The sequence below is a fragment of the Oncorhynchus clarkii genome, chromosome 13, assembly GCF_045791955.1.
Source record: "Oncorhynchus clarkii lewisi isolate Uvic-CL-2024 chromosome 13, UVic_Ocla_1.0, whole genome shotgun sequence".
In the NCBI taxonomy this organism is placed as follows: domain Eukaryota; kingdom Metazoa; phylum Chordata; class Actinopteri; order Salmoniformes; family Salmonidae; genus Oncorhynchus; species Oncorhynchus clarkii.
In genome coordinates, this window is record NC_092159.1 from 605,001 (window position 1) to 632,392 (window position 27,392).

Consider the following 27,392-nt stretch of genomic DNA (forward strand, 5'->3'; position numbering starts at 1 on the left):
CACAGGGGGTAATGTTGTCTGACCTAGCTGGTTTATAATGACACAGGGGGTAATGTTGTCTGACCTAGCTGGTTTATAATGACACAGGGGGTAATGTTGTCTGACCTAGCTGGTTTATAATGACACAGGGGGTAATGTTGTCTGACCTAGCTGGTTTATAATGACACAGGGGGTAATGTTGTCTGACCTAGCTGGTTTATAATGACACAGGGGGTAATGTTGTCTGACCTAGCTGGTTTATAATGACACAGGGGGTAATGTTGTCTGACCTAGCTGGTTTATAATGACACAGGGGGTAATGTTGTCTGACCTAGCTGGTTTATAATGACACAGGGGGTAATGTTGTCTGACCTAGCTGGTTTATAATGACACAGGGGGTAATGTTGTCTGACCTAGCTGGTTTATAATGACACAGGGGGTAATGTTGTCTGACCTAGCTGGTTTATAATGACACAGGGGGTAATGTTGTCTGACCTAGCTGGTTTATAATGACACAGGGGGTAATGTTGTCTGACCTAGCTGGTTTATAATGACACAGGGGGTAATGTTGTCTGACCTAGCTGGTTTATAATGACACAGGGGGTAATGTTGTCTGACCTAGCTGGTTTATAATGACACAGGGGGTAATGTTGTCTGACCTAGCTGGTTTATAATGACACAGGGGGTAATGTTGTCTGACCTAGCTGGTTTATAATGACACAGGGGGTAATGTTGTCTGACCTAGCTGGTTTATAATGACACAGGGGGTAATGTTGTCTGACCTAGCTGGTTTATAATGACACAGGGGGTAATAATGTTGTCTGACCTAGCTGGTTTATAATGACACAGGGGGTAATGTTGTCTGACCTAGCTGGTTTATAATGACACAGGGGGTAATGTTGTCTGACCTAGCTGGTTTATAATGACACAGGGGGTAATGTTGTCTGACCTAGCTGGTTTATAATGACACAGGGGGTAATGTTGTCTGACCTAGCTGGTTTATAATGACACAGGGGGTAATGTTGTCTGACCTAGCTGGTTTATAATGACACAGGGGGTAATGTTGTCTGACCTAGCTGGTTTATAATGACACAGGGGGTAATGTTGTCTGACCTAGCTGGTTTATAATGACACAGGGGGTAATGTTGTCTGACCTAGCTGGTTTATAATGACACAGGGGGTAATGTTGTCTGACCTAGCTGGTTTATAATGACACAGGGGGTAATGTTGTCTGACCTAGCTGGTTTATAATGACACAGGGGGTAATGTTGTCTGACCTAGCTGGTTTATAATGACACAGGGGGTAATGTTGTCTGACCTAGCTGGTTTATAATGACACAGGGGGTAATGTTGTCTGACCTAGCTGGTTTATAATGACACAGGGGGTAATGTTGTCTGACCTAGCTGGTTTATAATGACACAGGGGGTAATGTTGTCTGACCTAGCTGGTTTATAATGACACAGGGGGTAATGTTGTCTGACCTAGCTGGTTTATAATGACACAGGGGGTAATGTTGTCTGACCTAGCTGGTTTATAATGACACAGGGGGTAATGTTGTCTGACCTAGCTGGTTTATAATGACACAGGGGGTAATGTTGTCTGACCTAGCTGGTTTATAATGACACAGGGGGTAATGTTGTCTGACCTAGCTGGTTTATAATGACACAGGGGGTAATGTTGTCTGACCTAGCTGGTTTATAATGACACAGGGGGTAATGTTGTCTGACCTAGCTGGTTTATAATGACACAGGGGGTAATGTTGTCTGACCTAGCTGGTTTATAATGACACAGGGGGTAATGTTGTCTGACCTAGCTGGTTTATAATGACACAGGGGGTAATGTTGTCTGACCTAGCTGGTTTATAATGACACAGGGGGTAATGTTGTCTGACCTAGCTGGTTTATAATGACACAGGGGGTAATGTTGTCTGACCTAGCTGGTTTATAATGACACAGGGGGTAATGTTGTCTGACCTAGCTGGTTTATAATGACACAGGGGGTAATGTTGTCTGACCTAGCTGGTTTATAATGACACAGGGGGTAATGTTGTCTGACCTAGCTGGTTTATAATGACACAGGGGGTAATGTTGTCTGACCTAGCTGGTTTATAATGACACAGGGGGTAATGTTGTCTGACCTAGCTGGTTTATAATGACACAGGGGGTAATGTTGTCTGACCTAGCTGGTTTATAATGACACAGGGGGTAATGTTGTCTGACCTAGCTGGTTTATAATGACACAGGGGGTAATGTTGTCTGACCTAGCTGGTTTATAATGACACAGGGGGTAATGTTGTCTGACCTAGCTGGTTTATAATGACACAGGGGGTAATGTTGTCTGACCTAGCTGGTTTATAATGACACAGGGGGTAATGTTGTCTGACCTAGCTGGTTTATAATGACACAGGGGGTAATGTTGTCTGACCTAGCTGGTTTATAATGACACAGGGGGTAATGTTGTCTGACCTAGCTGGTTTATAATGACACAGGGGGTAATGTTGTCTGACCTAGCTGGTTTATAATGACACAGGGGGTAATGTTGTCTGACCTAGCTGGTTTATAATGACACAGGGGGTAATGTTGTCTGACCTAGCTGGTTTATAATGACACAGGGGGTAATGTTGTCTGACCTAGCTGGTTTATAATGACACAGGGGGTAATGTTGTCTGACCTAGCTGGTTTATAATGACACAGGGGGTAATGTTGTCTGACCTAGCTGGTTTATAATGACACAGGGGGTAATGTTGTCTGACCTAGCTGGTTTATAATGACACAGGGGGTAATGTTGTCTGACCTAGCTGGTTTATAATGACACAGGGGGTAATGTTGTCTGACCTAGCTGGTTTATAATGACACAGGGGGTAATGTTGTCTGACCTAGCTGGTTTATAATGACACAGGGGGTAATGTTGTCTGACCTAGCTGGTTTATAATGACACAGGGGGTAATGTTGTCTGACCTAGCTGGTTTATAATGACACAGGGGGTAATGTTGTCTGACCTAGCTGGTTTATAATGACACAGGGGGTAATGTTGTCTGACCTAGCTGGTTTATAATGACACAGGGGGTAATGTTGTCTGACCTAGCTGGTTTATAATGACACAGGGGGTAATGTTGTCTGACCTAGCTGGTTTATAATGACACAGGGGGTAATGTTGTCTGACCTAGCTGGTTTATAATGACACAGGGGGTAATGTTGTCTGACCTAGCTGGTTTATAATGACACAGGGGGTAATGTTGTCTGACCTAGCTGGTTTATAATGACACAGGGGGTAATGTTGTCTGACCTAGCTGGTTTATAATGACACAGGGGGTAATGTTGTCTGACCTAGCTGGTTTATAATGACACAGGGGGTAATGTTGTCTGACCTAGCTGGTTTATAATGACACAGGGGGTAATGTTGTCTGACCTAGCTGGTTTATAATGACACAGGGGGTAATGTTGTCTGACCTAGCTGGTTTATAATGACACAGGGGGTAATGTTGTCTGACCTAGCTGGTTTATAATGACACAGGGGGTAATGTTGTCTGACCTAGCTGGTTTATAATGACACAGGGGGTAATGTTGTCTGACCTAGCTGGTTTATAATGACACAGGGGGTAATGTTGTCTGACCTAGCTGGTTTATAATGACACAGGGGGTAATGTTGTCTGACCTAGCTGGTTTATAATGACACAGGGGGTAATGTTGTCTGACCTAGCTGGTTTATAATGACACAGGGGGTAATGTTGTCTGACCTAGCTGGTTTATAATGACACAGGGGGTAATGTTGTCTGACCTAGCTGGTTTATAATGACACAGGGGGTAATGTTGTCTGACCTAGCTGGTTTATAGTTTATAATGACACAGGGGGTAATGTTGTCTGACCTAGCTGGTTTATAATGACACAGGGGGTAATGTTGTCTGACCTAGCTGGTTTATAATGACACAGGGGGTAATGTTGTCTGACCTAGCTGGTTTATAATGACACAGGGGGTAATGTTGTCTGACCTAGCTGGTTTATAATGACACAGGGGGTAATGTTGTCTGACCTAGCTGGTTTATAATGACACAGGGGGTAATGTTGTCTGACCTAGCTGGTTTATAATGACACAGGGGGTAATGTTGTCTGACCTAGCTGGTTTATAATGACACAGGGGGTAATGTTGTCTGACCTAGCTGGTTTATAATGACACAGGGGGTAATGTTGTCTGACCTAGCTGGTTTATAGTTTATAATGACACAGGGGGTAATGTTGTCTGACCTAGCTGGTTTATAATGACACAGGGGGTAATGTTGTCTGACCTAGCTGGTTTATAATGACACAGGGGGTAATGTTGTCTGACCTAGCTGGTTTATAATGACACAGGGGGTAATGTTGTCTGGCCTAGCTGGTTTATAATGACACAGGGGGTAATGTTGTCTGACCTAGCTGGTTTATAATGACACAGAGGGGTAATGTTGTCTGACCTAGCTGGTTTATAATGACACAGGGGGTAATGTTGTCTGACCTAGCTGGTTTATAATGACACAGGGGGTAATGTTGTCTGACCTAGCTGGTTTATAATGACACAGGGGGTAATGTTGTCTGACATAGCTGGTTTATAATGACACAGGGTGTAATGTTGTCTGACCTAGCTGGTTTATAATGACACAGGGGGTAATGTTGTCTGACCTAGCTGGTTTATAATGACACAGGGGGTAATGTTGTCTGACCTAGCTGGTTTATAATGACACAGGGGGTAATGTTGTCTGACCTAGCTGGTTTATAATGACACAGGGGGTAATGTTGTCTGACCTAGCTGGTTTATAATGACACAGGGGTTAATGTTGTCTGACCTAGCTGGTTTATAATGACACAGGGGGTAATGTTGTCTGACCTAGCTGGTTTATAATGACACAGGGGGTAATGTTGTCTGACCTAGCTGGTTTATAATGACACAGGGGGTAATGTTGTCTGACCTAGCTGGTTTATAATGACACAGGGGGTAATGTTGTCTGACCTAGCTGGTTTATAATGACACAGGGGGTAATGTTGTCTGACCTAGCTGGTTTATAATGACACAGGAGGTAATGTTGTCTGACCTAGCTGGTTTATAGTTTATAATGACACAGGGGGTAATGTTGTCTGACCTAGCTGGTTTATAATGACACAGGAGGTAATGTTGTCTGACCTAGCTGGTTTATAGTTTATAATGACACAGGGGGCAATGTTGTCTGACCTAGCTGGTTTATAATGACACAGGAGGTAATGTTGTCTGACCTAGCTGGTTTATAATGACACAGGGGGTAATGTTGTCTGACCTAGCTGGTTTATAATGACACAGAGGGGTAATGTTGTCTGACCTAGCTGGTTTATAATGACACAGGGGGTAATGTTGTCTGACCTAGCTGGTTTATAATGACACAGGGGGTAATGTTGTCTGACCTAGCTGGTTTATAATGACACAGGGGGTAATGTTGTCTGACCTAGCTGGTTTATAATGACACAGGGGGTAATGTTGTCTGACCTAGCTGGTTTATAATGACACAGGGGGTAATGTTGTCTGACCTAGCTGGTTTATAATGACACAGGGGGTAATGTTGTCTGACCTAGCTGGTTTATAATGACACAGGGGGTAATGTTGTCTGACCTAGCTGGTTTATAATGACACAGGGGATAATGTTGTCTGACCTAGCTGGTTTATAATGACACAGGGGGTAATGTTGTCTGACCTAGCTGGTTTATAATGACACAGGGGGTAATGTTGTCTGACCTAGCTGGTTTATAATGACACAGGGGGTAATGTTGTCTGACCTAGCTGGTTTATAATGACACAGAGGGGTAATGTTGTCTGACCTAGCTGGTTTATAATGACACAGGGGGTAATGTTGTCTGACCTAGCTGGTTTATAATGACACAGGGGGTAATGTTGTCTGACCTAGCTGGTTTATAATGACACAGGGGGTAATGTTGTCTGACCTAGCTGGTTTATAATGACACAGGGGGTAATGTTGTCTGACCTAGCTGGTTTATAATGACACAGGGGGTAATGTTGTCTGACCTAGCTGGTTTATAATGACACAGGGGGTAATGTTGTCTGACCTAGCTGGTTTATAATGACACAGGGGGTAATGTTGTCTGACCTAGCTGGTTTATAATGACACAGGGGGTAATGTTGTCTGACCTAGATGGTTTATAATGACACAGGAGATAATGTTGTCTGACCTAGCTGGTTTATAATGACACAGGGGGTAATGTTGTCTGGCCTAGCTGGTTTATAATGACACAGGGGGTAATGTTGTCTGACCTAGCTGGTTTATAATGACACAGGAGGTAATGTTGTCTGACCTAGCTGGTTTATAGTTTATAATGACACAGGGGGTAATGTTGTCTGCCCTAGCTGGTTTATAAATGACACAGGGGATAATGTTGTCTGACCTAGCTGGTTTATAATGACACAGGGGGTAATGTAGTCTGACCTAACTGGTTTATAAATGACACAGGGGATAATGTTGTCTGACCTAGCTGGTTTATAATGACACAGGGGATAATTTTGTCTGACCTAGCTGGTTTATAGTTTATAATGACACAGGGGGTAATGTTGTCTGACCTAGCTGGTTTATAATGACACAGGGGGTAATGTTGTCTGACCTAGCTGGTTTATAATGACACAGGGGGTAATGTTGTCTGACCTAGCTGGTTTATAATGACACAGGGGGTAATGTTGTCTGACCTAACTGGTTTATAAATGACACAGGGGATAATGTTGTCTGACCTAGCTGGTTTATAATGACACAGGGGATAATTTTGTCTGACCTAGCTGGTTTATAGTTTATAATGACACAGGGGGTAATGTTGTCTGACCTAGCTGGTTTATAATGACACAGGGGGTAATGTTGTCTGACCTAGCTGGTTTATAATGACACAGGGGGTAATGTTGTCTGACCTAGCTGGTTTATAATGACACAGGGGGTAATGTTGTCTGACCTAGCTGGTTTATAATGACACAGGGGGTAATGTTGTCTGACCTAGCTGGTTTATAATGACACAGGGGGTAATGTTGTCTGACCTAGCTGGTTTATAATGACACAGGGGGTAATGTTGTCTGACCTAGCTGGTTTATAATGACACAGGGGGTAATGTTGTCTGACCTAGCTGGTTTATAATGACACAGGGGGTAATGTTGTCTGACCTAGATGGTTTATAATGACACAGGAGATAATGTTGTCTGACCTAGCTGGTTTATAATGACACAGGGGGTAATGTTGTCTGGCCTAGCTGGTTTATAATGACACAGGGGGTAATGTTGTCTGACCTAGCTGGTTTATAATGACACAGGAGGTAATGTTGTCTGACCTAGCTGGTTTATAGTTTATAATGACACAGGGGGTAATGTTGTCTGCCCTAGCTGGTTTATAAATGACACAGGGGATAATGTTGTCTGACCTAGCTGGTTTATAATGACACAGGGGGTAATGTAGTCTGACCTAACTGGTTTATAAATGACACAGGGGATAATGTTGTCTGACCTAGCTGGTTTATAATGACACAGGGGGTAATGTTGTCTGACCTAGCTGGTTTATAATGACACGGGGTAATGTAGTCTGACCTAGCTGGTTTCTAATGACACAGGGGGTAATGTTGTCTGACCTAGCTGGTTTATAATGACACAGGGGATAATGTTGTCTGACCTAGCTGGTTTATAATGACACAGAGGGGTAATGTAGTCTGACCTAGCTGGTTTATAATGACACAGGGGGTAATGTTGTCTGACCTAGCTGGTTTATAATGACACAGGGGGTAATGTTGCCTGACCTAGCTGGTTTATAATGACACAGGGGGTAATGTTGTAGGCCCTAGCTGGTTTATAATGACACAGGGGATAATGTTGTTTGACCTAGCTGGTTTATAATGACACAGGGGGTAATGTTGTTTGACCTAGCTGGTTTATAATGACACAGGGGGTAATGTTGTCTGACCTAGATGGTTTATAATGACACAGGGGGTAATGTTGTCTGGCCTAGCTGGTTTATATTGACACAGGGGGTAATGTTGTCTGACCTAGCTGGTTTATAATGACACAGGGGGTAATGTTGTCTGACCTAGCTGGTTTATAATGACACAGGGGGTAATGTTGTCTGACCTAGCTGGTTTATAGTTTATAATGACACAGGGGGTAATGTTGTCTGACCTAGCTGGTTTATAATGACACAGGGGGTAATGTTGTCTGACCTAGCTGGTTTATAATGACACAGGGGTTAATGTTGTCTGACCTAGCTGGTTTATAATGACACAGAGGGGTAATGTTGTCTGACCTAGCTGGTTTATATTGACACATGGGTAATGTTGTCTGACCTAGCTGGTTTATAATGACACAGGGGGTAATGTTGTCTGACCTAGCTGGTTTATAATGACACAGGGGGTATTGTAGTCTGACCTAGCTGGTTTATAATGACACAGGGGGTAATGTAGTCTGACCTAACTGGTTTATAGTTTATAATGACACAGGGGGTAATGTTGTCTGACCTAGATGGTTTATAATGACACAGAGGATAATGTAGTCTGCCCTAGCTGGTTTATAATGACACAGGGGGTAATGTTTTCTGACCTAGCTGGTTTATAATGACACAGGGGATAATGTAGTCTGACCTAGCTGGTTTATAGTTTATAATGACACAGGGGGTAATGTTGTATGACCTAGCTGGTTTTTAATGACACAGGGGGTAATGTTGTCTGACCTAGCTGGTTTATAATGACACAGGGGATAATTTTGTCTGAACTAGCTGGTTTATAGTTTATAATGACACAGGGGGTAATGTTGTCTGACCTAGCTGGTTTATAATGACACAGGGGGTAATTTTGTCTGAACTAGCTGGTTTATAGTTTATAATGACACAGGGGGTAATGTTGTCTGACCTAGATGGTTTATAATGACACAGGGGATAATGTTGTCTGACCTAGCTGGTTTATAGTTTATAATGACACAGGGGGTAATGTTGTCTGACCTAGCTGGTTTATAATTACACAGGGGGTAATGTTGTCTGACCTAGCTGGTTTATAATGACACAGAGGGGTAATGTTGTCTGACCTAGCTGGTTTATAATGACACAGGGGGTAATGTTGTCTGACCTAGCTGATTTATAATGACACAGAGGGGTAATGTTGTCTGACCTAGATGGTTTATAATGACACAGGGGGTAATGTTGTCTGACCTAGCTGGTTTATAGTTTATAATGACACAGGGGGTAATGTTGTCTGACCTAGCTGGTTTATAATTACACAGGGGGTAATGTTGTCTGACCTAGCTGGTTTATAATGACACAGGGGGTAATGTAGTCTGACCTAGCTGGTTTATAATGACACAGGGGGTAATGTTGTCTGCCCTAGCTGGTTTATAATGACACAGGGGGTAATGTTGTCTGACCTAGCTGGTTTATAATGACACAGGGGATAATGTAGTCTGACCTAGCTGGTTTATAATGACACAGGGGGTAATGTTGTCTGACCTAGCTGGTTTATAATGACACAGGGGATAATTTTGTCTGACCTAGCTGGTTAATAGTTTATAATGACACAGGGGGTAATGTTTTCTGACCTAGCTGGTTTATAATGACACAGGGGGTAATGTTGTCTGACCTAGCTGGTTTATAATGACACATGGGATAATGTTGTCCTAGCTGGTTTATAGTTTATAATGACACAGGGGGTAATGTTGTCTGACCTAGATGGTTTATAATGACACAGGGGGTAATGTTGTCTGACCTAGCTGGTTTATAATGACACAGGGGGTAATGTTGTTTGACCTAGCTGGTTTATAGTTTATAATGACACAGGGGGTAATGTTGTCTGACCTAGCTGGTTTATAATGACACAGGGGGTAATGTTGTCCTAGCTGGTTTATAGTTTATAATGACACAGGGGGTAATGTTGTCTGACCTAGCTGGTTTATAGTTTATAATGACACAGGGGGTAATGTTGTCTGACCTAGCTGGTTTATAGTTTATAATGACACAGGGGGTAATGTTGTCTGACCTAGCTGGTTTATAATTACACAGGGGGTAATGTTGTCTGACCTAGCTGGTTCATAATGACACAGGGGGTAATGTTGTCTGACCTAGCTGGTTTATAGTTTATAATGACACAGGGGGTAATGTTGTCTGACCTAGCTGGTTTATAATGACACAGGGGATAATGCTGTCTGACATAGCTGGTTTATAATACAGTAGACTATATCCTGTAGTTTAATACTGTTGGCTAGCTTAACGATTCCAATAGGAAATACATATCACTTTGCAGCATAATGTGGTTTACATTTTAGGGTTGAAAATCATTCTGGTAAATTTCACAGGTTTTCTAGAAATTCTGGTTGGAAGATCACTGGAAAATGTTTTGGGAACGGTCGTGGAATTTTGCAACCCAACTTGCAGGCCCTGAAACCATGAGTTTCAGGCCGCTGTATAAGGCCCGACGTGGCCTGTAAACTACGAGTTTCAGACCGCTGTATAAGGCCCGACTTGGCCTGTAAAACCATGAGTTTCAGGCCGCTGTATAAAATCAACGAATTCAACAACCGTTTCTCTGTTACTAAAATAATACAGTCATGCTATGTAACTGTTGGATGGAAAAGGCAAGGCACACTGGGAAATAATTGGAGGCTTAGTGGGGGCGTTGAACTGAAGTAAACGTCATGGGATGTAACTGTTGAAAAGGCACACAGGGAAATTATTGGATTGTTGTCTCTCCTCCAGGTATTCTCTATGGTAGTGTTCAGCTGTATAGGTATTAATTAAAGGTGATGTCTCCCCTACAGGTATTCTGTTTGGTAGTGTTCAGCTGTATAGGTATTAATTAAAGGTGATGTCTCCCCTCCAGATATTCTGTTTGGTAGTGTTCAGCTGTATAGTAATTAATTAAAGGTGATGTCTCTCCTCCAGGTATTCTCTATGGTAGTGTTCAGCTGTATAGTAATTAATTAAAGGTGATGTCTCTCCTCCAGGTATTCTCTATGGTAGTGTTCAGCTGTATAGTAATTAATTAAAGGTGATGTCTCTCCTCCAGGTATTCTCTATGGTAGTGTTCAGCTGTATAGTGAATGAAGGCTACATGAACATCGGCAGCGAGCGGTTGCTATGCGTCTTCAATAAGAACGCCGATGCCTGTAACTACGGCGTTACCGTGGGCGTGGTCTGTTTCCTAGGCAGCGTCTGCTTCCTGGTTCTAGACATCTACTTCCCCACCATCCACAGTGTCCGACTCAGGAGGAGAGCAACTCTCATCGACATGGTCTTCTCTGGTACACACACACACACACATTATATACATACACACACACAGACACATCCACACGTCATGTTATCTCTAGGAGGTATGTTTTCTGAACCATCTGTCCTGTTGGTCCCGCCCCCCTCAGCCCTGGCCAGCTTCCTGTGGTTCGTGGGTTTCTGTTTCCTGGCCAATCAGTGGCAGCAGACGACAGAAGAAGAGCTCCCATTGGCTCAGGGCTCCGACGCCGCCAGGGCTGCTGTTGCCTTCTGCTTCTTCTCCATCCTCACCTGGGTAAGAGACACCTGGGGGGTCTGGGTGTGTGTGTGTGTGTAATGTGTGTGTGTGTGTGTAATGTGTGTGTGTAATGTGTGTGTGTAATGTGTGTGTGTGTAATGTGTGTGTGTGTGTGTGTGTGTAGTGTGTGTGTGTAGTGTGTGTGTGTGTGTGTGTAGTGTGTGTGTGTAGTGTGTGTGTGTGTGTGTGTGTAGTGTGTGTGTGTGTGTGTGTGTGTGTAGTGTGTGTAGTGTGTGTAGTGTGTGTGTGTGTGTGTGTAATGTGTGTGTGTGAACAGCCCCTGTCACAAGTTTGACACATTATTTAGTTATGAACAAATTCTTATTTACAATGACGGCCTACCCTGGGCCACACCCAGACGTCCCTGGGTTCCCAAACCCGGACGACGCCTCCCTATGGAACTCCCAATCACGGCCCGATGTGATACAGCCTGGAATCGAACCAGGGACTGTAGTGACGCCTGATAAAGCAGGGAGAGGACATGCGTTTCTGGTGCAGCACATGTGGCCTACAAAGTTACTAGTACAGACTAGTACAGGCTAGTACAGGCTAGTATAGGCTAGTACAGGTTAGTACAGTTTTAATATGATTTGTCAGTACATTATGTAAATGTTTTGCTGATACAGTGGTTCAGTTTAGGCTAGTACAGGCTAGTACAGGGTAGTATAGGCTAGTACAGGTTAGTAGAGGCTAGTACAGGCTAGTACAGGGTAGTATAGGCTAGTACAGGTTAGTACAGGCTAGTATAGGCTAGTGTAGGCTAGTACAGGCTAGTACAGGCTAGTACAGGGTAGTATAGGCTAGTATAGGTTAGTACAGGCTAGTATAGGCTAGTACAGGTTAGTATAGGCTAGTATAGGCTAGTACAGGCTAGTAGAGGCTAGTACAGGCTAGTACAGGGTAGTATAGGCTAGTACAGGTTAGTACAGGCTAGTATAGGCTAGTGTAGGCTAGTACAGGCTAGTACAGGGTAGTATAGGCTAGTATAGGTTAGTACAGGCTAGTATAGGCTAGTACAGGTTAGTATAGGCTAGTATAGGCTAGTACAGGCTAGTAGAGGCTAGTAGAGGTTAGTACAGGCTAATACAGGCTAGTACAGGCTAGTATAGGCTAGTACAGGCTAGTATAGGCTAGTACAGGCTAGTACAGGTTAGTATAGGCTAGTACAGTCTAGTAGAGGTTAGTACAGGCTAGTACAGGCTAGTATACACTAGTACAGGCTAGTACAGGCTAGTATAGGCTAGTACAGGCTAGTACAGGTTAGTATAGGCTAGTACAGGGTAGTACAGGCTAGTAGAGGTTAGTACAGGCTAATACAGGCTAGTACAGGCTAGTATAGGCTAGTACAGGCTAGTATAGGCTAGTACAGGCTAGTATAGGCTAGTACAGGCTAGTACAGGCTAGTATAGGCTAGTACAGTCTAGTAGAGGTTAGTACAGGCTAGTACAGGCTAGTATACACTAGTACAGGCTAGTACAGGTTAGTACAGGCTAGTACAGGCTAGTACAGGGTACACAAGCATTTCGCTACACTCGCATTAACATCTGCTAACCATGTGTATGTGACAAATAAAATTTGATTTGATTTGATTTAGTATAGGCTAGTATAGCCTAGTATAGGCTAGCATAGGCTAGTATAGGCTTGTATAGGCTAGTACAGGCTAGCATAGGCTTGTATAGGCTTGTATAGGCTTGTATAGGCTTGTATAGGCTGGTACAGGCTATTATATTTCTGTAGTGTATTTCTGTTTTGTTTTAGTGATTCACCATTTGTTTTTCAAACTTGTCATTGTTGTTAATTTTCTTAGGTTGTCTGCTTGATATGTGTAGATTTGAAAGGGAAGTTGAGAGGTCAAACATCCTGTTTAGTCTTTCTACTGGCAGGTTTACACCTTCGCTATTGCAGTGAAATGTTTTGTCCAGGAAGTTGTCCAAAAGGGATTGAATTTGTTATAGGACAATTGTTTTTTGGTTTCTACCCTCCTTCCATCCATAGCATCTCTTAATAGCATTCTGTTGGGCTTCGATGCCTCATGGTTGAGTATTTCTCCGTTCAAGTAGACTGTGATTTTGTTGTGGTCTGATAGGGGTGTCAGTGGGCTGGCTGAGGTCTGATAGGGGTGTCAGTGGGCTGACTGTGGTCTGATAGGGGAGTCAGTGGGCTGACTGTGGTCTGATAGGGGAGTCAATGGGCTGACTGTGGTCTAATAGGCGTGTCCGTGGGGTGGGGTGTAAGTGGGCTGACTGTGGTCTGATAGGGGTGTCAGTGGGCTGACTGTGGTCTGATAGGGGAGTCAGTGGGCTGACTGTGGTCTGATAGGGGTGTCAGTGGGCTGACTGTGATCTGATAGGGGTGTCAGTGGGCTGACTGTGGTCTGATAGGGGTGTCAATGGCTGACTGTGGTCTGATAGGGGTGTCAGTGGGCTGACTGTGGTCTGATAGGGGTGGGCTGACTGTGGTCTGATAGGGGTGTCAGTGGGCTGACTGTGGTCTGATAGGGGTGTCAGTAGGATGACTGTGGTCTGATAGGGGTGTCAGTGGGCTGACTGTGATCTGATAGGGGTGTCAGTGGGCTGACTGTGGTCTGATAGGGGTGTCAGTTGGCTGACTGTGGTCTGATAGAGGTGTCAGTGGGCTGACTGTGGTCTGATAGGGGAGTCAGTGGGCTGACTGTGATCTGATAGGGGTGGGCTGACTGTGGTCTGATAGGGGTGTCAGTGGGCTGACTGTGGTCTGATAGGGGTGTCAGTGGGCTGACTGTGGTCTGATAGGGGTATCAGTTGGCTGACTGTGGTCTGATAGGGGTGTCAGTGGGCTGACAGTGGTCTGATAGGGGTGTCAGTGGGCTGACTGGTCTGATAGGGGTGTCAGTGGGCTGACTGTGGTCTGATAGGCGTGTCAGATGGCTGACTGTGGTCTGATAGGGGTGTCAGTGGGCTGACTGTGGTCTGATTGGGGTGTCAGTGGGCTGACTGTGGTCTGATAGGGGAGTCAGTGGGCTGACTGTGGTCTGATAGGGGTGTCAGTGGGCTGACTGGGGTCTGATAGGGGTGTCAGTGGGCTGACTGGTCTGATAGGGGAGTCAGTGGGCTGACTGTGGTCTGATAGGGGTGGGCTGACTGTGGTCTGATAGGTGTGTCAGTGGGCTGACTGTGATCTGATGGGGTGTCAGTGGCTGACTGTGATCTGATCGGGTTGTCAGTGGGCTGACTGTGATCTGATAGGGGTGTCAGTGGGCTGACTGTGGTCTAATAGGGGTGTCAGTGGGCTGACTGTGGTCTTATAGGGGTGTCAGTGGGCTGACTGTGGTCTGATAGGGGTGTCAGTTGGCTAACTGTGGTCTTTTATGCGTGTCAGTGGGCTGACTGTGATCTGATAGTGGTGTCAGTGGGCTGACTGTGATCTGATATGCGTGTCAGTGGGCTGACTGTGGTCTGATAGGGGTGGGCTGACTGTGGTCTGATAGGGGTGTCAGTGGGCTGACTGTGGTCTGATAGGGGTGTCAGTGGGCTGACTGTGGTCTGATAGGGGAGTCAGTGGGCTGACTGTGATCTGATAGGGGTGTCAGTGGGCTGACTGTGGTCTGATAGTGGTGTCAGTGGGCTGACTGTGATCTGATAGGGGTGTCAGTGGGCTGACTGTGGTCTGATAGGGGTGTCAGTTGGCTGACTGTGGTCTGATAGGGGTGTCAGTGGGCTTACTGTGGTCTTATAGGGGTGTCAGTGGCTGACTGTGGTCTGATAGGAGTGTCAGTGGCTGACTGTGGTCTGATAGGGGTGTCAGTGGGCTGACTGTGGTCTGATAGGGGAGTCAGTGGGCTTGTTGTGGTCTGATAGGCGTGTCAGTACGGTGGGGTGTAAGTGGGCTGACTGTGGTCTGATAGGGGTGTCAGTGGGCTGACTGTGGTCTGATAGGGGTGTCAGTGGGCTGACTGTGATCTGATAGGGGTGTCAGTGGGCTGACTGTGGTCTGATAGGGGTGGGCTGACTGTGGTCTGATAGGATAGGGGTGTCAGTGGGCTGACTGTGAACGCTCTGAGAGACTCTGGGTTGAGGTCAGTGATAAAGTAGTCTACAGTACTACTGCCAAGGGATGAGCTGTAGGTGTACCTACCGTAGGAGGCCCCACGAAACCTACCGTTGACTATGTACAGACCCAGAGCTGCAGGAGTAGTGACCCGTGTTTTGTTGTTGTTTGTTAATTATGTTTTCGTAGTTGTATCTAGAGTGACAAATCTGAGGAGGGAATGCTGTCCCTTACCTAAGAGAAACTCCTGTTTATAGCTAGGAAGCCCTAACACCTAACCTCTGACCTCTAGCACCTAACATCTAACCTCTGACCTCTAACACCTAACCTCTGACTCCAGGCTGCTGTTTTTAGCTAGGAAGCTGGTTGACTTCAGCTCTTACTTCTAAGTTACTATAGTTACCTTGACTTCTGCTTTAATAATGAACACCTCTGACCTCTAACCTCTGACCTCTGACTCCAGGCTGGCCTGACGGCGCTTGCTCTCCAGACATTCATCAACCTGTTCCAAAACTTCAGCCTCTTCACCGATCAGCTTGACGACAGCGCCGGTTACCACGACAATGCCCGCAGCACGCCCGTCGCCAACGGAGTCACCATAGTAACCACCAACCCCTACCAGCAGGCCCCTCCCTTCAGCGAAACTCTGAGTCTGGACCCTTCTGCCCTCACACCTGCTCCTGTCTTCTAGAGGAGAGAGACAGAGAGTGTAGAGAGGAGAGAAAGATGGAGAGAGAGGGAGAGATGGAGAGAGAGGGAGAGATGGAGAGAGTAGAGAGGAGAGAGAAATGGAGAGAAGAGATAGAGGGAGAGATATAGAGAGAGGCAGAGAGAGAGAGAGAAGAGATAGATGAGCGAGATGCGGAGGAATGGACAGAGAGAGAAGAGAGGGAGGATATGAGAAATGAAGAGAGAGAGAATAGGAGAGAGTTTCTAGGCGTGAGACCGTTGTGACATGACAGAGGTTGTAGCTTCAAGATGCTGTGGGTTAGCCTGATTGGCCGACTGAGGGTCAGGTGATGCTGGCTCTCTGTCACCATGGCAACTGCTGGCTCAGTCTAGGATTCACACAGAGCAGGAACTAGAGCACACACACAGAGGCCATTTTACCCAGAGAGGTATATAACATTGTTGTAAATATAGCAGTCTACATCACCTTATGAAGGTCCTTTGGAACTCAGTATTAAAGCTGTAGGAAACAGAGAGATTAGAGAGAGAGAGAGAGAGAGAGAGAGAGAGAGAGGGAGAGAGAGAGAGACAGAAACAGAGAGAGAGACACAGAGAGACAGAGAAACAGAGATAATAGAGAGAGAGAGGGAGAGAGAGAGAGAGAGAGAGGGGGAGACAGAGAAACAGAGATGATAGAGAAAGAGACGGAGAGAGAGAGAGAGAGAGAGAGAGAGAGAGAGAGAGAGACAGAAACAGAGAGAGAGACACAGAGAGACAGAGAAAAAGATAATAGAGAGAGAGAGGAAGAGAGAGAGAGAGAGAGAGAGAGGGAGACAGAGAAACAGAGATGATAGAGAAAGAGACAGAGAGAGAGAGAGAGAGAGAGAGAGAGAGAGAGAGAGAGAGAGAGAGACAGAGACAGAGACAGAAACAGAGATGATAGAGAAAGAGACGGAGAGAGAGAGAGAGAGAGAGAGAGAGAGACAGAAACAGAGAGAGAGACACAGAGAGACAGAGAAACAGATAATAGAGAGAGAGAGGGAGAGAGAGAGAGAGAGAGAGAGAAAGAGACGGAGAGAGAGAGAGAGAGAGAGAGAGAGAGAGAGAGAGACACAGAGAGACAGAGAAACAGAGATGATAGAGAGAGAGACGGAGAGAGAGAGAGAGAGAGAGAGAGAGAGAGACAGAAACAGAGAGAGAGAGACACAGAGAGACAGAGAAACAGAGATAATAGAGAGAGAGAGACAGAGAGAATAGAGATACCTCCATTAGAGTGGCTGTAAATCCTGTTATAATGTGAAATAATTCATGTCATTTAATATTTTATTGTAAAATGCTGAAGCTGGAATATGAAATATAAAACAACACGTCAACAAGAACCAACCGCTGCGTCTCATTGGTGTATTTATTTTATTCACGTGATTTGATTGGTTGATTGAAATATATCTTCTTGAATCCTAAGCAACCTGCCTACACATAGTTTGAAGTAGAAACACCAACATAGATACTGTAGTGGGTCAAAGCTGTGAGCTGGAAAACCTTGATGGAGCATGGGTGCAATACCAACTTCTGTTCTCCCTTAAAACATGGGTGTTCTCCCTTAAAACATGGGTGTTCTCCCTTAAAACATGGGTGTTCTCCCTTAAAACATGGGTGTTCTCCCTTAAAACATGGGTGTTCTCCCTTAAAACACGGGTGTTCTCCCTTAAAACATGGGTGTTCTCCCTTAACATGGGTGTTCTCCCTTAAAACATGGGTTTAATAATGTGTGGACCTCAGACCTCCATTTGCTCGTTGTTCCATAGTTTTCTCGTCTTCTGAAACAAGTCCCAGCTACACATCAGCTCTTATTCATCAATGTATCAGATTGTAGAACATCAGCTCTTATTCATCAATGTATCAGATTATAGAACATCATCTCTTATTCATCAATGTATCAGATTGTAGAACATCAGCTCTTATTCATCAATGTATCAGATTGTAGAACATCAGCTCTTATTCATCAATGTATCAGATTATAGAACATCATCTCTTATTCATCAATGTATCAGATTGTAGAACATCAGCTCTTATTCATCAATGTATCAGATTGTAGAACATCAGCTCTTATTCATCAATGTATCAGATTGTAGAACATCAGCTCTTATTCATCAATGTATCAGATTGTAGAACATTAGCTTTCATATAAAACACTATCATCATCTTAAAAATGGTTAAATATATTTTTTATTAACTAGGGCAAGTCCGTTAAGAACAAATTATTATTTACAGTGACGACCTACCGGGGGAACAGTGGGTTAACTGCTTTGTTCAGGGGGCAGAACGACACGATGTTTCACCTCTTGTCAGCTCGGGGGGAACCACTTCGGCTAGTCCAACGCTCTAACCACTAGGCTACCCTGCCAACCCCAACGTATAATATAGTATCACTACTTCGGCTAGTCCAACGCTCTAACCACTAGGCTACCCTGCCAACCCCAACGTATAATATAGTATCACTACTTCGGCTAGTCCAACGCTCTAACCACTAGGCTACCCTGCCAACCCCAACGTATAATATAGTATCAGCTTTCATATAAAACACCATCATCAATATCAACATATAATATAGTATCAGCTTTCATATAAAACACTATCATCAATATCAACATTTAATATAGTATCAGCTTTCATATAAAACACTATCATCAATATCAACATATAATATAGTATCAGCTTTCATATAAAACACTATCATCATTATCAACATATAATTTAGTTTTATAGTCGTTGTTCCAGGAAGCTTCTTATATAAACATGTCTAAATATGGTCGTCGTACGGGTCACATGTTAGTCGTTGTTCCGGAAGCTTCTTATAGTACCAGCGTTGATATATAAATGTCTAAATATGGTCGTCGTACGGTTGGTCACGTGTTAGTCGTTGTTCCGGAAGCTTCTTATAGTACCAGCGCTGATATATAAATGTCTAAATATGGTCGGTCACATGTTAGTCGTTGTTCCGGAAGCTTTCGTATTTATTTACCTTTCCCGTAGCGGCTACAGGTAACTGCCAGAATAACGGAAACACTTGAAGTTGACGAGGGATACGCAGTATATTGAAAGCAGGTGCTTCCACACAGGTGTGGTTCCTGAGTCCATTATTAAGCTATCAACAGCCCCATATCTCCTGAGGATTATGTATCGGAATGCTGGGCGGGCCATTATCTGCGTTACCATGGCTACGCCCCCCATCCACCAGATCTCAACCCTCCCCCCAACAGAACACTTATGGGAGATTCTGGAGTGGCGCCCGAGACAGCGTTTTCCACCACCACCATCAACAAAACACCAAATGATGGACTTCATTGTGGAAGAATGGCGTCGCAGCCCTCCGATAGAGATCCAGACACTTGTAGAATCTATACCAAGGAGCACCGAAGCTGTTCTGACCGGCCTGTAACATCCCAACCAAGGAGCATCAAAGCTGTTCTGACCGGCCTGTAACGGCCCAACCAAGGAGCACCGAAGCTGTTCTGACCGGCCTGTAACGGCCCAACCAAGGAGCGCCGAAGCTGTTCTGAGGGGCCTGTAACGGACCAACCAAGGAGCACCGAATCTGTTCTGACCGGCCTGTAACGGCCCAACCAAGGAGCATAGAAGCTGTTCTGAGGGGCCTGTAACGGCCCAACCAAGGAGCACCGAAGCTGTTCTGACCGGCCTGTAACGGCCCAACCAAGGAGCACCGAAGCTGTTCTGAGGGGCCCGTAACGGACCAACCAAGGAGCATCGAAGCTGTTCTGACCGGCCTGTAACGGCCCAACCAAGGAGCACCGAAGCTGTTCTGAGGGGCCTGTAACGGACCAACCAAGGAGAACCGAAGCTGTTCTGACCGGCCTGTAACGGCCCAACCAAGGAGCATCGAAGCTGTTCTGAGGGGCCTGTAACGGACCAACCAAGGAGCTTCGAAGCTGTTCTGACCGGCCTGTAACGGCCCAACCAAGGAGCACCGAAGCTGTTATGAGGGGCCTGTAAACGGACCAACCAGGGGGCATTGAAGCTGTTCTGAGGGGCCTGTAACGGACCAACCAAGGAGCATCGAAGCTGTTCTGGCTCCTGGTCGTCCAACGTCCTGTTAAAAACACTTGATGTTGGTGTTTCCTTTATTCAGTCACCTGCATCTTCAATACTCTGATATATAATCACATAATCACATTTAAAACACAAGGCTTTAATCCACATGTTACATACAGGTGGTCCCGTCTGGGTGCATCCCATAGGACACCCTATTCCCTACATAGCGCACTACTTTAGACCACGAGGTAGGGAATAGGGGGCCAGTTTGACTACTAGGTAGGGAATAGGGGGCCAGTTTGACCACCAGGTAGAGAATAGGGGGCCAGTTTGACCACTAGGTAGGGAATAGGGGGCCAGTTTGACTACTAGGTAGGGAATAGGGGGCCATTTTGACCACTAGGTAGGGAATAGGGGGCCAGTTTGACCACTAGGTAGGGAATAGGGGGCCAGTTTGACCACTAGGTAGGGAATAGGGGGCCAGTTTGACCACTAGGTAGGGAATAGGGGGCCAGTTTGACCACCAGGTAGGGAATAGGGGGCCAGTTTGACCACTAGGTAGGGAATAGGGGGCCAGTTTGACCACTAGGTAGGGAATAGGGGGCCAGTTTGACCACTAGGTAGGGAATAGGGGGCCAGTTTGACCACTAGGTAGGGAATAGGGGGCCAGTTTGACCACTAGGTAGGGAATAGGGGGCCAGTTTGACCACCAGGTAGAGAATAGGGGGCCAGTTTGACCACTAGGTAGGGAATAGGGGGCCAGTTTGACCACTAGGTAGGGAATAGGGGGCCAGTTTGACCACTAGGTAGGGAATAGGGGGGCATTTTAACGACTAGGTAGGAAATAGGGGGCCAGTTTGACCACTAGGTAGGGAATAGGGGGCCAGTTTGACCACTAGGTAGGGAATAGGGGGGCATTTTAACGACTAGGTAGGGAATAGGGGGCCAGTTTGACCACTAGGTAGGGAATAGGGGGCCAGTTTGACCACTAGGTAGGGAATAGGGGGCCAGTTTGACCACCAGGTAGGGAATAGGGGGCCAGTTTGACCACTAGGTAGCGAATAAGGGCCCATTTTGACCACTAGGTAGGGAGAGAGGGGGAGAGAGAGAGAGAGAGAGAGAGAGGGGGAGAGAGAGAGAGGAGGAGGAGAGAGAAGGCGGAGGAGGAGGAGGAGGAGAGAGAGAGAGAGAGAGAGAGAGAGAGAGAGGGAGAGATGAGGAGAGAGAGAGAGAGAGGGAGAGAGGGAGAGAGAGAGAGAGAGAAAGAGAGAGAGAGAGAGAGAGACAGAGACAGCGAGAGAGAGAGAGAGAGAGAGAGAGAGATAGAGAGAGAGAGAGAGAGAGAGGCAGAGGGAGATAGAGAGAGAGAGAGAGAGAGAGAGAGAGAGAGAGAGAGACAGAGAGAGAGAGACAGACAGATAGAGAGAGAGAGAGACAGAGGGAGATAGAGAGAGAGACAGAGAGAGAGAGACAGATAGAGAGTAGTTCTAGTAATTATAAGTTAAAGTGACAAGAGTTCCTAATCTGTCAGTTAGTTAGTTAGTTAGTTATAGTAACCACAGTCATATATCTAGCCATATATTTAACAACATGTTTCTCTATATATGTGTCTGGTAGTAACCATGGAGACAGAAGAAGCGTCTGGACTAAAACAGGACCTGACAGAAGCTGTACAATCAGGAAGAAACAGACAAAACATCAGATGAAGGTCGAAGGTTAAAGGCGACGTCGTTAGATCTAGTGCTACTCAAACTTCTTCGTGTTTTAAATGGGCAAAAAAAGGTGAGAGGTCCTCCCGGGTGTTCCAGGAGAAAGGAAGGGACGTGACGGGAGGCTGTCGCCGGGTGAAAGGTCCTCCCGGGTGTTCCAGGAGAAAGGAAGGGACGTGACGTCGCCTGTAGCGACGGGAGGCTGTCGCCGGGTGAAAGGTCAAAGGTGATTAAAGGTGACATAGTTAAAAGGTCGACTAATGGCAGTTATAGTGTTCAGTGCCGGAGGTTCTGATGATGTCGCACACATATCGTCTCCTAACAGACACACAGTACGGAAAAGGTCAACCGCACACAGTTTCCACCAATGGGTGGGTAAGGGAGGGAGAAGGCGGGGGGTCCAATTGCATATCATTCCGTACCATGATGTCACACTCTGACATCAGGGGGGAGGGGCTACGGCTCCTCAGGGGGGAGGGGCTACAGCACAGCAGTCTTTCTGGGGGGGTTAGGGGTCAGAGGTCAGGGTTGTCCTTATCAACAGCTGATTGCCTGAATCAGACCTGTTCCAACAGGGCTGGACTAAAACCCTGCTGCCTCACCAGAGTCTCTCTAGGAGGAGGGTTGGAGAAAGGAAACTATTTCTTAGAGGTCAGAGGTCAGGGTTGAGTCTCCTCCTCCTCTCCTTCCCGTGTGCTGAGCATGCGCACTAAGCTCCTCCTTCTGAGAGGGTTGGGAACCAATCCCAGCAGAGACTGAGAGTTCCGAGCTCCTCCCCCTTCTCTCCCCTCACCCTCCCCCTCAACGGTTGATTCGCTGTCCGTCAATAACGAGCATCCTGATTGGTCAGAATCCACCGTGATGCTTATAAAGCTGGAGTCCAATTGGAGAAAGGGGACAGAAAGGCGTGTCTCCGCTGGGTTCGTGTCCAATGAGTTTCTCTGCGAGGCGGAGTCAACCGACAGGGTCCGCCTCCTCAGATGCATGCTGCTGTCCGTCGACTGGGTCACCGTGGAAACCTGGGCTTCAGCAGGTGGGGCTACGGAGATGCAGGGCGGACTCATCCTCTGCTTCCTGGTCCACTCTCGAACGGGAGACGCCGATTGGCTGCTGAGACATAGGTTCCTCTGGTCCTCTTCAAATGAGAGGCAGGCGTGGAGGGAGGTGTGGGGAGAGAAGGGTGTGTGTGGGGGGCTGGACGTGTGGTGTGTGTGTTCAGGTGTGTGTAAGGGGCTGGACGCGTGGTGTGTGATGCAACAGACTTCATCATCAGTCTCATCTGGAAAGGAAGTGGGGAGACGGCTAGGACTGGAACTGAGGCTCAGGGGAAATGGATCACGGCTGAAGGCAGGGCTGGAACTGGGACTCTGCTTTGGGTCAAAGCTGGTCTGAGGGCTCTGGGGAGTGGAGGGAGTAGAGATGGTGAGGTTGGGGCTGGGGATTGAGGGTTTGGAGGGGGAGGAGAGGGACAGGCTGGGACCTCCAGAGCAGAGAGAGATGGTGAGGCTGGGGCTGGGGGTTGAGGGTGTGGAGGGGGAGGAGAGGGACAGGCTGGGACCTCCAGAGCAGAGAGAGATGGTGAGGCTGGGACCTGGGGTCTGAAGTATCTCAGGTCTCTGGGGTGTCTGTGGGTTGTCTGTCGTCTGAGGGGTGGAGATCTGAGGGCTGGGGGGCCGCTGGGGGCCGCTATCACTGTGGCTCCTACTGTGTCCTCTGGTAGATATAACCCTCTGACTGTGTGTGTGACGCAGTGTGTGTACGGTGTGTGTGTGGCGGAGTGTGTGTGCGCTGGAGGTGCGTCCTCGGGGGGCGCGGGACGGCGAGGAGGGGTGGTGTACGTCCAGGTGTGTGTTACCACCAGGGGGCAGGCTGGGTAGCGGTGAGAGGTGCATGCTGGGTACGGTGAGGTGGGTGCCGTCGACAGAGCTCCCCCGCAGATCGTCGGTGGAACTGCAGCTCAGGTCCTCAGAGTCGCAACGCACCGCCTCCTACGAACAGACAGGAAGTAGGAAGTAGAGACAGGAAACAGAGGGTCAGAGGTCACTGGGACTGTTTTGAACACATTGTTTGAACATTAAATTAATGACAGTTGAAGGTGAATGAAATTTAATCTGGCCTGGACTGTAAAGTTCCCAGCTAGCACAAAACATTCTAACAACTCGATCTGGCCTGGACTGTAAAGTTCCCAGCTAGCACAAAACATTCTAACAACTCGATCTGGCCTGGACTGTAAAGTTCCCAGCTAGCACAAAACATTCTAACAACTCGATCTGGCCTGGACGGTAAAGTTCCCAGCTAGCACAAAACATTCTAAAAACTCGATCTGGCCTGGACTGTAAAGTTCCCAGCTAGCACAAAACATTCTAACAACTCGATCTGGCCTGGACTGTAAAGTTCCCAGCTAGCACAAAACATTCTAACAACTCGATCTGGCCTGGACGGTAAAGTTCCCAGCTAGCACAAAACATTCTAACACCTCGATCTGGCCTGGACTGTAAAGTTCCCAGCTAACACAAAACATTCTAAAAACTCGATCTGGCCTGGACTGTAAAGTTCTAAGCTAACACAAAACATTCTAACAACTCGATCTGGCCTGGACGGTAAAGTTCCCAGCTAGCACAAAACATTCAACACCTCGATCTGGCCTGGACTGTAAAGTTCCCAGCTAGCACAAAACATTCAACACCTCGATCTGGCCTGGACTGTAAAGTTCCCAGCTAACACAAAACATTCTAACAACTCGATCTGGCCTGGACGGTAAAGTTCCCAGCTAGCACAAAACATTCAACACCTCGATCTGGCCTGGACTGTAAAGTTCCCAGCTAACACAAAACATTCTAAAAACTCGATCTGGCCTGGACTGTAAAGTTCCCAGCTAACACAAAACATTCTAACAACTCGATCTGGCCTGGACGGTAAAGTTCCCAGCTAGCACAAAACATTCAACACCTCGATCTGGCCTGGACTGTAAAGTTCCCAGCTAACACAAAACATTCTAAAAACTCGATCGGGCCTGGACTGTAAAGTTCCCAGCTAACACAAAACATTCTAACAACTCGATCGGGCCTGGACTGTAAAGTTCCCAGCTAACACAAAACATTCTAACAACTCGATCTGGCCTGGACTGTAAAGTTCCCAGCTAACACAAAACATTCAACAACTCGATATGGCCTGGATTGTAAAGTTCCCAGCTAACACAAAACATTCTAACAACTCGATCTGGCCTGGACTGTAAAGTTCCCAGCTAACACAAAACATTCAACAACTCGATCTGGCCTGGACTGTAAAGTTCCCAGCTAACACAAAACATTCTAACAACTCAATCTACATTCTAACAACTCGATCTGGCCTGGACTCTAATGTTCCCAGCTAACACAAAACATTCAACAACTCGATCTGGCCTGGACTGTAAAGTTCCCAGCTAGCACAAAACATTCTAAAAACTCGATCTGGCCTGGACTGTAAAGTTCCCAGCTAACACAAAACATTCTAACAACTCGATCTGGCCTGGACTGTAAAGTTCCCAGCTAGCACAAAACATTCTAACAACTCGATCTGGCCTGGACTGTAAAGTTCCCAGCTAGCACAAAACATTCTAAAAACTCGATCTGGCCTGGACTGTAAAGTTCCCAGCTAACACAAAACATTCTAACAACTCGATCTGGCCTGGACTGTAAAGTTCCCAGCTAGCACAAAACATTCTAACAACTCGATCTGGCCTGGACTGTAAAGTTCCCAGCTAACACAAAACATTCTAACAACTTGCATGCAAGGTTCCAAAAACAGACGTTCGCAGAACATCCAGGGAAATTAATGTGCTACCTGGGTAAATGCTGCAGTCTACATACCTGTCTCCTCAGCTGTCTTCTCACACTGAGGGAGGAGCTGGGTCCCGGCTCTCTGTCCATGCTGTGGGATGGCCTACTCATATGAGAGGTGTGTCTATTGTTATGAGGGGTGTGTCTATTGATGCTGTGTGCGGGGCTATTGACATAAGGGGTGTGTCTACTGTCCATGCTGTGGGAGGGGCTGTGGATATAAAGGGTGTGTCTACTGTCCATGCTGTGGGAGGGGCTGTGAATATAAGGGGTGTGTCTATCCATACGAGGGGTGTGTCTACTGTCCATGCTGTGGGAGGGGCTGTGGAAATAAGGGGTGTGTCTACTGTCCATGCTGTGGGAGGGGCTGTGGAGATAAGGGGTGTGTCTACTGTCCATGCTGTGGGAGGGGCTGTGGATATAAGAGGCCCGTCTATCGAGATAACGGGAGGAGTCTCTGTCGATGCTCTGAGCAGGGCTGAGTCTGTAACTATGTGTATCCATACTGTGGGATGGGCTATGTACATAAGAGGCCCGTCTGCTGTCAACGTGGCCAGGCCTCCTGGGGGTGTGTCTCGCCATGGAGAGGGAGTGTCTGTCTACGCTGTGGGAGGGGCTGAGCCTGACTGTGGGTCTGCAGCTGGAGCCCCTGGAGCTGAGGGATGCGTGGCTTCCAGATGGTAACGCCCCCGGGACCTGCAGTAGGGATCCTGCTCCGCTAGAACCCATGGAGTAGACAGAACCTAGGAGACAGAGAGAGAGAGACCTAGAACTCTGACACCTAGAACTCTGAGACCTAGAACCCTGAGACCTAGAACCCTGAGAGATAGAACTCCGAGAGATAGAACTCCGAGAGATAGAACTCTGAGAGATAGAACTCCGAGAGATAGAACTCCGAGAGATAGAACTCTGAGACCTATAAATCTGAGAGATAGACCTCTGAGATCTAGAACTCTGAGAGATAGAACTCTGGGACCTAGAACTCTGAGAGATAGAACACTGAGACCTAGAACATTGAGAGATAGAATACTGAGAGATAGATATCCGAGAGATAGAACACTGAGACCTAGAACACTGAGAGATAGAATACTGAGAGATAGATATCCGAGAGATAGAACTCGGGGACCTAAAACTCTGAGAGATAGAACTCTGAGAGATAGAACTCTGAGAGATAGAACTTGGGGACCTATAACTCTGAGAGATAGAACTCTGAGAGATAGAACTCTGAGAGATAGAACTCGGGGACCTATAACTCTGAGAGATAGAACTCTGGGACCGAGCCGAGACAGAACTCTGAGGGATGGTTACCTGAGAAACCGCATCCCTTGTAGGTGTCGTGGCCAATGGGAGGGTAGCGGGTGTGTCCGAGAGGCTGTAGGGGGCGGAGCATGTAGCTGTCGCTAGGCAGAGACATCATACGAGACAGAGACGGCCGGCCCGCCGTCAGCAGGCTACCACGACAACGCTCTTCTTCCACAACCTGGGACAAAAACACGACCATGAACGTCATCTTCCTCATTTTATTAAACTTTTAGTCATTTAGCAGATTCTCTTATCCACAGCGACTTACAGGAGTGAGTGGATACATTTTCATGCTGTTCCACCACCACCACCACCACC

The 27,392-nt window shown here is 46.6% G+C and overlaps 2 protein-coding genes across 3 annotated transcripts in view; one reads left to right on the forward strand and one right to left on the reverse strand.

Moving 5' to 3' along the window:
* LOC139424250 (synaptogyrin-3-like) overlaps positions 1-16,304 on the forward strand; it is an 18,815-nt gene extending 2,511 nt beyond the window's left edge. For both annotated transcript variants that reach the window (XM_071175934.1, XM_071175933.1), the window contains exons 2-4: positions 11,000-11,234; positions 11,352-11,497; positions 15,990-16,304. In XM_071175934.1, the coding sequence (XP_071032035.1) occupies positions 11,000-11,234; positions 11,352-11,497; positions 15,990-16,217 (609 nt within the window). In that variant the 3' untranslated portion in view covers positions 16,218-16,304. The remainder of the gene's footprint in view (positions 1-10,999; positions 11,235-11,351; positions 11,498-15,989) is intronic.
* Positions 16,305-22,097: 5,793 nt separating this feature from the next.
* LOC139424172 (voltage-dependent T-type calcium channel subunit alpha-1H-like) overlaps positions 22,098-27,392 on the reverse strand; it is a 138,395-nt gene continuing 133,100 nt past the window's right edge. The window contains exons 30-32 of the mRNA XM_071175856.1: positions 27,081-27,252; positions 25,803-26,515; positions 22,098-23,942 (exon numbers count right to left, since the gene is read on the reverse strand). Coding sequence (XP_071031957.1) covers positions 22,614-23,942; positions 25,803-26,515; positions 27,081-27,252 — 2,214 coding nt within the window. The 3' untranslated portion in view covers positions 22,098-22,613. The remainder of the gene's footprint in view (positions 23,943-25,802; positions 26,516-27,080; positions 27,253-27,392) is intronic.